At 64.9% G+C, this 14,188-nt stretch overlaps 1 protein-coding gene across 1 annotated transcript; it reads right to left on the bottom strand.

Moving 5' to 3' along the window:
* Positions 1 to 315: 315 nt before the first annotated feature.
* STC2 (stanniocalcin 2) lies at positions 316 to 12,272 on the bottom strand. Its single transcript, XM_036424755.2, has 4 exons — positions 12,026 to 12,272; positions 9,965 to 10,107; positions 6,949 to 7,160; positions 316 to 1,345 (listed from the first exon to the last, which is right to left on the bottom strand). The coding sequence occupies exons 1-4, from the start codon at positions 12,174 to 12,176 to the stop codon at positions 961 to 963; spliced, it is 891 nt and encodes a 296-aa protein (XP_036280648.1). The 5' UTR covers positions 12,177 to 12,272; the 3' UTR covers positions 316 to 960.
* Between the last annotated feature and the right edge of the window lie 1,916 nt (positions 12,273 to 14,188).

Below are 14,188 nucleotides of genomic sequence, written 5' to 3'. Positions count from 1 at the left end.
GGCTCTGGAATTCCTCTTACAACAGCACTGAAAAACACAGCGTACGCCCCAAAGATGGGCTGTAGCTTCTGTTTGTCTTTCCTCTGAGCGAGCCAGCTCCGTGGTCAGCAAACTCAAGAGCCACAGGCGTCTCTTTGGCCCCGTGAGTGTGGCTCTTCCACAAAACACCACGGCCTGGGCGAGTCAATGTTGAGGAAGTGGCGTTAGAAGAAGTTTAATTTTACAAAATGTGGCTCTCCGAAGACGTTTCGGTCGTTGGACTGTGGACATTGGGCCCTGTTGGCGAATGAGCTTGCCGACCACTGGCCCAGCTGCTTGGTTTGAAAGCCATTTATTTGGATGACAGATAGGTAGATGTGACTAGATAAATAAGAAGTGAAATCGAGACTCGAAGCAGTGGTTACGATACGCACTCACCAGGGGCCTCACCCTCGGCCGGGGTTCCCCCGCCGGCTCAGAAGTGACCCTGAAACCCTCGTCCTCCCCTGGAAAGCAGCTCCAGACCTCCAGGCCCTGTGCAAGACGCTCCATTCCCATCTGGCACCCGGCACCCACAGGGCCCCTGTCTCCTCTGCACCCTGCTCTCCCCCAGCGAGGCCTCCAGGCCCCTGCCTGCCCTGGAGCCCGCCGCCTCCCGCCTGGTCCAGCCCCGGGGGCCACCGCCACCCCCGGGCGCCCGGTGCTCTGCGCACGGAGAGAGGACAGAGCTCGGAGCGCACGTGGCACGGCCCCTCCTCAAGGCGCAAGTGCGGGCCCCGCTGGCCCCCCGAGTCCTCGCTGCCCTGGGGAGTCTCTGCCGCCTGCTGATGCCACTGATGCCCCCCCGGCATCCAGTCCGCAGGCCCCTCCTGGTCCTGCGCGCGGCATCCATGTCTGTCCGTCGTGGCAAAGGCCCTGGGGTGTCCACAGAGGAGGACCCGGACGGCGTGGAGGAACGGTCTCCTGGCCAGGCCTCCGGCCTCACCTCCGGATGTCAGCGTGCTCCGCCTGCTCGTCCTCCCACTCGCTGCTCCCCGAGATCCCCTGTGTCCCCCGGGCTGCAGCCCGGCCCCGGGTGTGGGCGTTCGGGGGGCTCCTGCTGCCCCGCTCGCCCTTGGCGAGGCCTCGGCCGGTCTCCCCGCTGCTGGGCTCCGCGTGGTGGGCCCGCGGGGGCCTGGCCCGGTCCGCCTGCAGGTGGCGCTCGGGGGGCGCGGTGGGCGGCCTCTGCAGGGCTGAGGTGCAGAAGCTGAGGATGGAGCACAGGCCGCCCCAGCTCTGCTCGCACTGCGCCTGCACGCTGTGGGTGACGGCCTCCTTCACCTCCTCCCCGCAGGTCAGCAGCAGGTTCACCAGGTCCACGTAGGGCCTAGAGGGCAGAGCGGAGAGAAGACGCCCATGCCACCAGCCCCGCGGCTCCGCGCACCGGGACCGTGGCAGGGGAGGCGGAGAAGAGCTTTCTGCAATTACTTCCTGCCTCTACCCATCTTCCACGGAGACCTGGTTGCAACCACCTGTTCCTGGACGTACCAGGCCCCCCAGCCAGGCTTCAGAGGGACCGAGAGGCCCAGACAGAAGCCACCCAGGACACGGGCCTGACAGTACACAGGTGCGCAGGACGGGGGGCGGCGCCTCTGGGAAGGCCGGTGAGGGTGCAGCTGTGCGGACAGTGCTGGGAGGGCGGGCAGCGCTGGGCATGCTGGGAGTTTGCTAAGCAGGAAGCTCTGGTGGGCATGGCCACGGGTCTGGGGTTGGGGAGGCCAGAGGAGTGACCATTAGGCAGGTGGAACAGGGTCTTCAATACCCAGCAGGGGCCCCAGCCGGTTTTGCTCAGTGGATAGAGCGTCGCCCTGCGGACTGAAGGGTCCCGGGTTCAGTTCCGGTCAAGAGCATGTATATTGGTTGCAGGCCCTTCCCAGCCAGGGCCCTGATCCCTGCAACCAATCGATGTGTCTCTCTCACATCAATACTTCCGTCTTTCCCTCTCTCTTCCAACTCTCTAAAAACCAATGGAAAAATATCCTCTGGTGAGGATTAACAACAAAATAAAAATAATTAAAAAAACAAACAAACCCACAACCAAAGCGGGGAGCCTGTTTGGTGAGAGAGGGGGCGCTCCGCAGCTTTGGGGCTGGAGGCGCGGCAGGCCGGCCCCTGGCACATGGCATCGCAGGGCCGGCTGGCCTTGCTCTGGGGTTGCTCTCGCAGACAAGCCTTCCCCCAGCTCAGCTCCCCAGACACATGTCCCCGTGTCTGTGTGGGCCCCGGTGAAGAAGGGGGGCGGGGAGTTACTGGAGGCACCCGCTGTGCACCTGGAGGAGCTGACCCCGTGGGGAGGGTGGGGGCAGGCCGCTTCCGGGAGGTCACGTCCCCGAGGGCGGGGCTGGCCGCCTGAGCGTCTTCCCACCTGGCTCTCCCGGAGCGGGGGCGGCGGGTTTGCAATGAGAGCCAGCTGTCTGCGGGAGCAACAGGTGCAGCTCGGGAGGGACGCGCCGCAGCCCGGGCCCTTCCAGCCGCCGCGGGGCTTTCTTGCAGGAAAGAGGAGGAATGAGCGCCTCCGGGAGCCTTGCTCCGGGGCCGGGAGCTGGTGCAGGCAGCGGGGGCAGTGTGCCCGCTCTTGATCCTCACGGCCCGGCTGGGAGAGGTGTCCCAGCGACGGTCTCTCCTGGCACAGCCACAGCGAGCCTTTCTCACCCCTCACTGGCCTCTTCCACCCCCAGGGCGGGTGTGGAGTGTTGCATGTGGCTCACCAGCATCCTGAGGGAGCCAGCCCTCGGCCGGCAGTTTCTGGGTCTCTCTGCCCGTGAGCATCGCAGCTCCGGGCCGTCCCCTCGGGCAGGGAAAGCCCTCTGGACCGCGAGGTCGCTTCGAAGGACCACGGCTTTCTCCCTGTGAGCCTGGGCCACGTGGCTGTGGTTAGCCACTTACTGCTTCCTATGCCCGTTGGCCGCGGTGGCTGGGCAGACTGGGTGAGGCTTGGGGAGCAGTGTATCGCCATTTTGGAGAGTCAGTCCTCACGTTGTAATTGAGGGAACAGTCCTCATTTCATAGATGGGAACGTGGGTTCGAGGTGGGGAGAAGGTGGCTTTTGGAAGCTTCTGGGCCTGGGGAGCGTGGGGCTGGGCTGAGCGTGGAGGGGAGATGCTTTTGGGGGGGGGGGTGCCTGTGTGCATGGCTGATGGGAGGGGTGAGGAGGACAGTGATGACACTGAGCAGAGCGGGCACAGGGCGGCACAGGGGAAATGGACAACTCGTGCCAGTTCCTTCTGCCTCTGAAAACCAGGTCTAGACCGCCTCGGGGAGCTCAAGTTCACCGAGTGCGTCTGCCTGGCAGTCCTGCCCGTCCCTGCCACGTCTCTGGGCTCCGGAGCAAACTGCAGGGAGCGTGCCTGGCCTCTGGGGGCTGCACCAGCCTCCTCTTCCCGTTTCCTTCCCTCCTTCGCCAGCGTGGTGGGCCTGCCGATGGCCTCAGAACCCGAGGTGGACCCGGGAAGGCTGGGCCAGCGGCGTGCTCCTCCCCGCCCTGAGCTGTGAGGGCTGGGCGGGAGGGGTGTACGGGGTGTGGGTGGGGGGACACGTGTGCTGATCAGAGCTGCGCTCCTGGCCGGCTGGCTGGCGCCGTGCCTCCTCGCCGTGTCTGATGGTGAAGCCCAGCTCTCCGTCCGGCCTGGGCGTCAGGGGGCCGCGGAGGTTAAAAATACTGAGCGGGGACGGGCCTGGAGGCCGCCAGCACCCAGCGACGGGGTGAGGAGTGGTGGCTGAGGCGAAAGGGAGGTGAGGGGGTGACGGTGTTTGGGGGCGATAGGGATGCGGGGGGAGAATGGGGGTGACTGCGATTTCGCCCCCTGTAAAGCAGGAAGCAAATTCAGCGCTCATTTCTCTCGGCTGTGGCCAATGCCAGCCATGCTCCAATGTCTTCTCGCTTTGGGGGGACTGAGATCCTCTGCACCCCAATCCGTTAGGGTGCACAGAACCTGAGATGCTCACACAAGTGAAGGGGCCACACTGTTGTGGCTAGAGGAGGAGAGGCAGTGGGGGGAGGGGAGGAAGCGGGGGAGGGGGGAGGGGAGGCAGCGGGGGGGGAGGGGAGGCAGCGGGGGAGGGGGGGAGAGAGGCAGTGGGGGGGAGGGGAAGCAGTGGGGGTCGGGGGGGGGGGCTGGCTTAGAAGGAGGCCAGGCACTTGGTCCCGGGCAGGGAGTGTTCTTAATGGAGGCCCAGGCTTCCTTGCGGGATGCCGGCCTGCATTTCCACAGCAGGCTGGGGGTGGGGAGGGGGTCCCGAGGTTGTTCTCAATGATGTGAGGAGCCCTTCAGGAGGAAGGGGACTCCAGAGAGCCACAGTGCTTTGCTGCTTCTCAAACGTGAAGGCGGTGTGTGTGTGTGTGGGTGTGTGTGTGGGGGGGGCGGGGGGGGCTTTAAAACCTGCAGTTTTCTGCCAGGCCAGTATGGCTCAGGGGTTGAGTGTCGACCTATGAACCAGCAGGTCATGGTTCAGTTCCTGGTCAGGGCACAGGCCCAGGTTGCGGACTCAGTCCCCAGGTGTGGGGTGTGCAGGAGGCAGCTGATCAATGATTCTCTCGCATCATTGATGCTTCTCTTTCTCTCTCCCTTCCTCTCTGAAAACAATACAAATATATTTAAAAAAAGAAAAACAAAAAGCAACACAACAGAAACAAACAAAAAACCCCCTGTAGTTTTCTGAACCAAGACATTTCTCCAAAAAGACAGCCTCTTGGCTCCGGGACCATAGGGCAGATTTACAGACCAGCTCCTCTGGCCAACATGCTGTCTCTATGGAACGCGGGTTTAGGACAAATGAGCACCCGAGTTTCTCAGCCACACAGTGCCAGCTTCTCCCGGACTCTGAGGAGGCCGTTCACAGCGCTCTCCTTGGGTCCGGGAAGAGGGGAAACCCTGGCCTCAAGGGGCACCAGTGAACCTCTGACAGTTCGGGGGCAGGGGGAGACAGGCCAGGACAGGTCAGGAGCAAGGACGTTTGGGGTCTGTTCCGACAGCCGGCTTCAGGCCTGCGTCTCACCAAGTCCCCAGCTGGAAAGGAGGAATCTAACCCCGGAGGGAGGTCTCTCCGCTCTTGGCCTCGCTCCCCCGCAGCTACATGGGGCCGTGAGCTCGGTCTCGTGGGGAGAGATAACGGAGAGGTCCAGGGAAAGCGCCTGGCCCGGGGCCTGGCCCCTCAGAGCGGACGGCACGTCCGTCACTCCGGCTGTTATTGTCGATGCCGCGGTCGCTGGCCTCGGCACAGGTATTTGAAGGGTAGAAAGAACCCGTCAGGCATTCGTGTCGCAGAGAAAGGGCGTCACCGCCTTGCTCTCGTCAGAAGCTGCCCGTGGAGAGATCCTGGGCGACAGACACCGGGCGTGGCCGGAGCCCTAGACCCTTGTGACGCGCGGAGAGCGACAGAGGGTGCTGCCCCCAGATCTAGGTGGTGTGTGGGGGGGTGGACATAGCCGGGGGGGCGGGGGAGGGAGGCATGCCATGAACGAAGGAGCCAGAGTTCACACAGCCCTCCCGACAGCCCCGTGTGTACTGTGTGAGGAGCAGCGGCCGGCAAGCTGGCACTGACGGCCCTGCTGTCCGGCTCCTCCTTCCCGGGGGAAGGGGCCGGCGGCACTCGGGACTACAGACCACGCTCCGGGCTGGCACAGCCGTGTCGCCCGGCTTCACCCTCTGCAAGCGTTGGGACCCTAGCAATGGCCTGCTTTTTAAGGAGTGGGATTCCCGGGGTTTATTACGGAATGTCGGGCCTCTGCATACGCCAGTCTGTGTTTCCTCTCTGGCAGAGGGGTTTGGCTGCTGGGACTTTCTGACTTTGCTTTCCATTTTCCCGGGGAGGGCGTTCCTGCGCTAGAGGCGGGAGCTGGACTTGGTGAGGGCCAGGAGAGGGTGGGGGCAGGGAAAGAGAAGCGGCTCTCGCACGTGGCCTGGGAGAGCGCAGTTTTTGGAGCCGGACTGCCCGGCTGGAATCCTGGCTTTGCCTCTCCCTGCCCGGGACCTTGCCCTCCGCGAACCTCAGTTTCCTCATCTGTAAAATGGGCATAAGGACGGTACGAGAACCCGGCTATTGCGAGGATCCAGTGAGAAGTTCACGGAAAGCCCTGAGCCCCGGGCCTGGCCCTCGGGAAAAGCCGGGCGGGTGGTACTCGCTGCCGGTGGGCTGCCGGGCGCCCGCAGAGCTACCGGGACGCTCAGAGACCGGGCGGTAGTGGCCGAGGGGAAGGCGAAGGGCTTTTCTGAATCCCCCCCGTTTCGTGCTTAGGAAAAGGGCTTCCTGTTTCTGTGGCTCACGATTCTGGAGCCGATGGTGCCAATTGCTTGCGCTTTTCCTGAAGGTCAACAGGAAAGGCGGGCCCAGGGGAGCCGGGCAGCTTTCAGAGGTAAACGCACCCCCCTCCCCCCTCCACCCCCATCCGGTGGGAGAGGCCCGCCCTACACACGGCTCAGACCCCAGGGCCACCTGGACCCCAGGGCCACCCGGACCCAGGGCCACCCAGACCCAGGGCCACCCGGACCCAGGGCCACCCGGACCCAGGGCCACCCAGACCCAGGGCCACCTGGACCCCAGGGCCACCCGGACCCAGGGCCACCCAGACCCCAAGGCCACCCAGACCCAGGGCCACCCGGACCCAGGGCCACCCAGACCCAGGGCCACCCGGACCCAGGGCCACCCAGACCCAGGGCCACCTGGACCCCAGGGCCACCCGGACCCAGGGCCACCCAGACCCAGGGCCACCCGGACCCAGGGCCACCTGGACCCAGGGCCACCCGGACCCAGGGCCACCCGGACCCAGGGCCACCCGGACCCAAGGCCACCCAGACCCAGGGCCACCCAGACCCAGGGCCACCCGGACCCCAAGGCCACCCAGACCCAGGGCCACCCAGACCCCAAGGCCACCCAGACCCAGGGCCACCCAGACCCCAAGGCCACCCAGACCCAGGGCCGGGGAGCACTCACTCGCGCAGCAGCAGGTCCTTGAAGTGGATCATCTCCACCATCACGCGGGTGTTGTCCCGGGCGGCCGCGCACAGGTCGTGCTTGAGGTAGCATTCGCGCTGCAGCTGCAGCACCATCTCCCGGATGGCCGGGCACTTCCGGCTGATGCAGCCGAACCGGTGCCGCAGGGCGTGCGCCTTGCAGCGCAGCGCGTCTTTGATGAAGGACTTGCCCTGCGGACGGAGCACGGGGAGAGGAGGGGCCGGGAGACGGGAGGCCCGGTCACACGTGTGGACAGGGGCCCGGGGGCTCACCCAGGGCGTTCTGCCCACTGCACCCGGACCCCCTGGCAGGGGACAGGCGGAGGCTTCCCCCTGAGGAGCGTCCAGAGCGGCCGGATGCCTCCGGTGTTTGGCCGCAGCGGCTGTCATTGGCGGGGACTCACAGGCCTGCCTCCTTCTACTTGGTCCTTCATGCGGGGGCTGTCGGAGCCGCCTGTCCCCCGAGGCAGGCGGACCAGGGTGGCTGCTTTGTGGCAACTTTTCTGGGACACAAGGGGACGGAGATCCCAAACTCCTTGGTGGTTCCCAGCAAGCGTTTCCCCAAGTGGGAGGTGCCTGCTTGTCCAAATCTCCCGCTGTCAGTCCTCTGAGCGCGGGAGTGACATCGAGGGGGACCGCCCACCGGGCCTGTCCTGCCTCCGTGCCTCCCAGCACCCCAACACACACGCCCGGGTCCCCCTCATTGGAGGAGAAGCATCCTTTTCCTTCCTGAAAGTGATGCGAGGACGGAGGATGACCGCCTCTGAAAGGCCAGCCTGGCACCCGGCCTGGCAGCATCTGGCCGGGCAGCCCCTCCCCAGCCTGCCTGGGAGCCCTGCGTACATCTGGCCCTCTCTCCTCTTTCCTGGCAGCCAGGAGGGCGCTCTGCTCCTAGAAAGGAGACAGCTGTTGGGGGTGTGGAGGCGCGCGGCCTGCAAGTCAGCTCCCTCACCAGCCTCGGGGGCACAGGGGCATTGTGGGATACCACCCGGCCATGCCGCACCCCCTTTCCTGTAGAAACGAGCTGTCCTTGAGAGGTCACCCCTGTTTTCAGCCAGGCCCGGGAGGAGCGGCGTTGGGGTTGGGAAGCCAGCCAGCATGTTCATTCCGGTTCTCTCCCCCCGAAGCCACCGAGAGGTCTACAGATAGCAGCATCTCGTCTCTGCACACCGCCCGCCCCCGCCCCCCCGCCCCCCCCCCCCAAGCCCCTGCCTCTCCGTGGGCCTCGAGTGGTGCGGAGGGCAGGGCGTGCTAGCTCATGGAGTCGTCCCGCACTGAGAAGGGGCTGGAAAGGGAAGCTTCTGACCCGAGAACCGAAGGGGAGATGCATGTCGCGAGGGCTGTGGCCGGCTGTCCTCCCCCCGGGCTCCTCCCTGACGTCCCGGGGGAGGGCCCTGAGACAGCCGTTCCGGATTTCCCATTGCGCCGCCTGATCGCCCTGAACCCAGCGGGGCGGTGTTAGCAGGGAGCCTCCGGGAGCTCAGAGGCGCGGGGCCTGGGGGTGTCTGTTTCCCCTCCGGCCGCCCCACACCCTCTGCCGGGCAGCCTGCCAGCCGGCCGCACCCCTCTCTGCGTCCCAGGCTCTGCTCTGTCCGGCTCCCCACAGGGTGGCAGGGGATGGTGATGGTCACGTTTGTCAATCCCCCGGAACCGCCGGCCCCATCCTAACGCTGTCCTCACCCTCCGGGGACAGGGAGAGGAGGTTTGTGAGAGACGATGGCAGAGGGTGTCCCGTGGGTCTGGAGCAGCGTGGGGAACCTTTTTTCTTCTTCTTTCTTCTGCCCAGGGCCGTTTGGATATTTATCACATCGTCGGAGGGCCGTACAACATTGTCACCTTAGAAGTTAGCCTGCTGTGTCTGGTCAGACATTTAATTAGCTCATCCCTTGGCAGGGCCAGACGGAATGACTTCCCGGGCCTTCTACGGCCCTCGGGCCGGACATTCCCCACCCCCAGCTTAGAGGCGGGCGAGGACACGAGGATGGCGAGCCTCACGCCATCGGAAACGCATCCGGGCGGTCAGCACGGGAGCCACAGGCCGCCTGCGGGCTCTTTTCCGGCCCCGTGCGGCCGGGTTTCCCCTCGGGAGCTGGCACCGCCAAAGTGGGTCAGGCCCTGCCTATATTTATTATATGGAGCAAAACACCGCGTAACATGGCCAGCCGCTCGCATCGCCTCGGCTTCTCAGGCTGGGAGCGGAGGGGCTGCTGGTGTGGGGGCCCCGGCTTCTCCATACTGCCTGCTCCCACACCCACGGGGGGCGGGGGGTTCTTCCGGTGCTGTGTCTCCTGCAGAATAACTTGTGGAATGTATAATCGACTTCTCCGCCCTTCCCTCCTCAACCTCATGCTCCTAATGTGATGGGCCTGACATGATGAGCCTCCTTGCAGGCTTTATCGTGACCTTTGTCTTCTTGGCTAAGACACCTCAGGTCCGTGGTCGGCAAACTGCGGCTCGAGAGCCACAGGCGGCTCTTTGGCCCCTTGAGTGTGGCTCTTCCACAAAATACCACGGCCTGGGAGAGTCTATTTTGAAGACGTGGCGTTAGAAGAAGTTTAAACTTCTTATTTGGCTCTCAGAAGAAATTTCAATCGTTGTCCTGTTGGTATTTGGCTCCGTTGACCAATGTGTTTGCCGACCACTGGCCTAGATGACAGCTCCAGAGAGTAGCTGTCCAGGGCAGGAGCGGGAGACACTGCCCCCGCCGTCCACCTGCCCTGTTTCCCCAAAAACAAGACAGTGTGTTATATTAATTTTTTCTCCCAAAGTTGTGCTAGGTCTTATTTTCAGGGGATGTCTTATCTTTCCATGCCCTAGGTCTTATTTTCGGAGGATGTCTTATTTTCGGGGAAACACTGTAGAATGCCGCTTCCAGATGACAGAACGCACCACGGCTGAGCCGAGGAGGAAACCTGTCTGGTTGGCATGTCTTTCCAATCACCATGTCATCCGTGACGCACCCACCCCAGGCACCCTCGGCTCCTTAAGGCTTTTACCTGGGCGTCGAATTTTCCAGCGTTGTGCAGGAAAGTCATGCAAATCCCGTGCAGGCCCCGGATCTCACACGAGTTGTTTTCGAAACACTCAAACACGCCACAGCCCACATCGCCAGCGCCGACCAAGCAGTGCTGGATCCCCGCTGAAATGAGAGTTACACACGGACCTAGACGGCATCCTCAGCATGCTGCGGGAGGCAGAGGGGTTAGTTGAAATAAAAGTAACGACAAAAATAAATAAATTAATTAATTAATTAATTAATTAATTAAGGGGGTAAAAAGTTAGCACGAACTTCTCCGGATCGCAAAAGCCAGGGAAAGAAAATGTCACCATTTATTCTACTTATGAGAAATAGCCGTGGTTGTAAATATTTGTAAAAAAAAAAAAAATTAGCCAAACCTATGTTACAAAGAGCACAACCGGGTCTGAGCACCTCATTTTTCACCCTCCCTCCCCATCTCATTCAAGTGCTTGTGGGAGTTCTCAGCTTGGTTCAGCTTTCTAAAGCCGCAGACAAAGTCTGATTTCAAAGGAGCAGCCTGCCCCTCTGCAGGCCACCCATGAAATGCCTGAGTCTCTACTTGGGAGCCCCCTCCCCTGACCCCCAAAGGAGAGCATCCAAAGAGCACTTTCAGTTCCGCTTTATGATTCAACACCTAAAAGTCAAAACCAAATCCCAGCGCCTCCAAACCATGGCCTTAGCAACCTCAGGCACCGGACACTGGTTTGGGAGCAGGCTGAGCATGGCGCAGTCAGAGGGGGGCTGGCCGGCAGAAGCAGCCTAGTAGCCAGAGACCCCCTGTGTTTGGTTACTTTTTGTATATTTTTATTGATTTCAGAGAGGAAGGGGGAGAGAGAGACAAACATGAATGATGAGAGAGGATCACTGATGGCAGCATGGGCCAGAGACTCCTTTTAAACAGAGATCCGGCTGAGATGTCACTTAATCCCCTAAGATTTCCCGAGACGGGGACTGGGACCCCGGGGTTCGCTCCCTCCTTCCAAAATGTGGCCCAGGGCCTCCACCTGAAAGGGCAGACTGAGGGAGCTAACTGTCAGGCTGCCACTCCAAACTTCTGCGTGGTCTTCAACCACAAAATGACACCCAAAAGATGTATTTTGGAAGAAGGAAGGGGTAGAGTGGATAATACGCATTCAGTTTAAAGCTGCCGAGAGAAGGAGGGGCGTGCATTTGTGGAGGGTCACCCAGCTCCCAAGAGGACGCTGCATGTTCAGGGAAAGAGCTGGTGCTGGGAGGCAGGGTGGGCGAGGGTCCCAGGAGGGGGTGCGCGTCCCGCGCGATTCCTCCCCGCGCCGGCAGGAGCGCGCTGGGCGATCCGCTCGCCCCGGAGCTCCTAACGGCATGGCACTCCGTGAGCGCACACCCGTGGCTGCGGGGCTCGCAGGTCCCAATGGGGGAGGAGCCGCCGCCAGCCTAGGAGACAGGGCAGATCTCCCTGCTCTCCCGGAGCCGGGGAAGGGCCAGCCCGTGCCCCGCACGCCGGACTCCGCTTGGCAGCTCGCCGTGAGCCCGGGGCGGGCAGGGGCGGCCACCGCGGGGCCCGGGCCGGGGGGCCGTTCCTGGCTGACCTGCCCCTGGCGGGGCCGGGGGCCGAGGAAGGAGGCTGTGCACCACCCCCACCCGCGTTCCCAAAAGTTCGCCAAGCAACATCTCGCCTGCAAAGTTCTCGGGCGTCAGGCATCTTTTGAGGAGAGAAGAAGCGGGGAAGCGCCCCCCCCCCCCCCGCGGTGCAGGGGCAGCCCGGCCGGGGGACCCCGTGCCTTCGGCGGGACGGCCGGGAAGCTCGGCCCCGGCCCGGGGAGCCCGGGGAGCCGGGTGGGCACGGGCCGGGCGGGCGCTGCCTCCTTCACCCTCGACCCGGCGGCCCGGGAGGCGGCAGCAACAAGTCCGCCCGGCGATTTCATCACCCGCCGCCCGCACGTGCGGCCCGACCGGCCGAGCCCCGCGCCCGCCGCTCCGCACGCCGCCCGCCCGGCGAGGCACCTCGGAGCGCTGCGGGGCGCCGGCGGGTCCCCCTCCCCCGGGGGGCGCCTCTTACCTGTGTTCTGCAGGGACAGGCGGCCTTTCTGCGGGGAGCCTCGGTCCTGGGGGCCCTCGGGCGGGTGGGTCGCGTCGGTGCCCCGCGCCGGGTCCAAGGCGGCCAGCACCAGAGCCAGGGTCACCAGCCGGCCCAGCCGCACCGCACTCATCCTTCCCGGGGGCAAGCCTCCCGCCGGAGACCTGGGATCTCTGTGCTCCCCTCCCCCTCTGCCTCCTCCTGGGCCGCTCCTCCTCCTCTCACTTTCCTCCTCCTCCTCCTCCTCCTCCTCCTCCTCCTCCTCCTCCTCCTCCTCCTCCTCCCCCTCCTCCTCCTCCCCCTCCTCCTCCTCCTCCCCCTCCCCCTCCTCCTCCTCCCCCCGCGGCCGCGGCGGGAGCTACCCTGCGCCCTCCCGTAGCTCCCCGGGGAGCATGTGACCAGGCCGCGAGCGGCGCCGCGGGTGCCGGCGGCGGCGGGGATGGAGCTCCGATGCCCCCGGCGGCTCCGGTGTCACTGAATGAAGGAGCCGAGCAGGTGTTGTCCCGGCGGCTGCACCAATCCGGACCCCGGCCCGTGACACCGCGGGGCGGGGCCTCGCCGGCGACTGCGCCCGGCGGCCGCTCCGCGCGGGGCGCGCCGCGAAGTTGCGGACCTGCCGGCCGGCACGCGTGTGCGTGTGTGTGTGTGTGTGTGTGTGTGTGTGTGTGTGTGTGTGAGAGAGAGAGAGAGAGAGAGAGAGAGAGAGAGAGAGAGAGAGAGAGAGAGAGAGAGAGAAGCGCGGCCGGGAGGCGTGTGCGGGGGCTGCAGGGCAATGGCCGGACCGGCTTCAGGACAAAAGCGAGTCGCAGCTCCGGTCGCAGTAAGGCCAGGCGAGCGGGGAAGGTCTGTCCTGGGGAAGCGCCCCCGGCCCCGGCGAGCTGCACCACCCGCGCCGGCCGGGAAAGTTTCCTCTCCGCCCGGACCGGCTGGCGGCGTCTCCCGGGCGCAGGGATGCGGAGGGCACCGAGCACAGGGGAACCCCTGGCGTTGGGCGCTTTGCATTAACCCCCTGCGAACTGTTCAGGAGCAGAAGCCCCCGATGTGGGACTCGGCCCAGCAGCTGCCCGCGCTCCCTCCTCCTGGCCCTGCGGAGGGCCGTGCAGCGCCGCGGGCGCCCGGTCTCCCTCTCCCCGTCCAGGCGGATCCCGGGCCGGCTGCCGGGATCCAGGTGACGGACGGTTCTCGCATCGCTTCCACGTGGGGGCAGGGCGGCCCGGCGGCGCTGAGTGAGGTCCGAGCTCGAAGGCAACTTTACGCTTCCATTTCCCCCAAGCGCCGCTCCCCATCCCGCCCCGGTTCCCCGGACTCTCCGGCCACCTCATGGAAATGGTTAAAAAAATAAAAAAATAAAACAATCCCCCCTCCCCGAAGCCCAAAAACCCTCCCCATCTTCTCTTCCTGGTAGAACTCCCTCCCCAAGCACGCCCCCCCCCCCTCCAGGGCGCACGGGCGCGGGGAGAAGTTGGGCGCCCGGAGGGAGCCTCTCCCCGCCGTGTGTGTACGTGTGAATGTGTGTGTGTGTGTGTGTGTGTGTGTGTGTACGTGTGAATGTGTACGTGTGTTCGCTCACGTCTCCGCGCCGGCGCCGGCGGGGCAGGAACTGCTCGGCCCGGCAGCCGCGGTGCGCTCGGGGGGCGCGGGGCTGGGGAGGGGCCCCGCCCTCCGCCCTCCGCCCTCCGCCGGAGCACAGGTGAGCCCGGTGCGCGCCCGCCCCTCCCCGCCCCCGCTCCCGCCTCCCGCTGCGGGAACGCGCCGGGCAGGTTTCATCACCCGCCGCCCCGACGCTGGTCCCCGGGTCCCCGCTCCGCGGCAGGACGCACGGCCGCCGCCCGGGCCCCGTGTGGCGGGCGGGCGGGCGGGGGAGGGGTGCGGAGACGTGCCGGCCGGGTCGTCCTCTGGCGCCGTGCCGCTCGCAGAGCTCCCCTCCCAGAGGCACAGGCGGAGGGGCTGAGGGGGAGCGGGGTGGCCACCGCCGGCTGCAGCTGGCCAGCAAGTCCAGTGGCCTGAATCGGGCGGAAGGAGAGGAGGGGGCTAGGAAAGACCCCTTCTGAATGCGCTCTACCCCGGCCACTGGCCACCACCCGGCCCGTCTCTCAGAGCCCCAGGGAATGGCCACTTTGGAGGCCTGAGCCTGCAGCCGTGGCA

The sequence above is a fragment of the Pipistrellus kuhlii genome, unplaced genomic scaffold (genome assembly GCF_014108245.1).
Source record: "Pipistrellus kuhlii isolate mPipKuh1 unplaced genomic scaffold, mPipKuh1.p scaffold_m20_p_8, whole genome shotgun sequence".
NCBI classification, from domain to species: domain Eukaryota; kingdom Metazoa; phylum Chordata; class Mammalia; order Chiroptera; family Vespertilionidae; genus Pipistrellus; species Pipistrellus kuhlii.
The sequence above is the reverse complement of the archived record's forward strand: the minus strand, read 5'-3'. Positions and strand labels throughout refer to the sequence as shown.

What these genes read in the sequence shown, in the direction of transcription:
- STC2 (XM_036424755.2), bottom strand. Translation starts at nt 12,176, where the DNA reads ATGAGTGCGGTGCGGCTGGGCCGGCTGGTGACCCTGGCTCTGGTGCTG. An exon ending in CTGGAAAATTCGACGCCCAG is followed by an intron (nt 7,161 to 9,964) that starts GTAAAAGCCTTA and finishes CTCCGTCCGCAG; the next exon opens with GGCAAGTCCTTCATCAAAGA. An exon ending in AAGGACCTGCTGCTGCGCGA is followed by an intron (nt 1,346 to 6,948) that starts GTGAGTGCTCCC and finishes TCTGCCCTCTAG; the next exon opens with GCCCTACGTGGACCTGGTGA.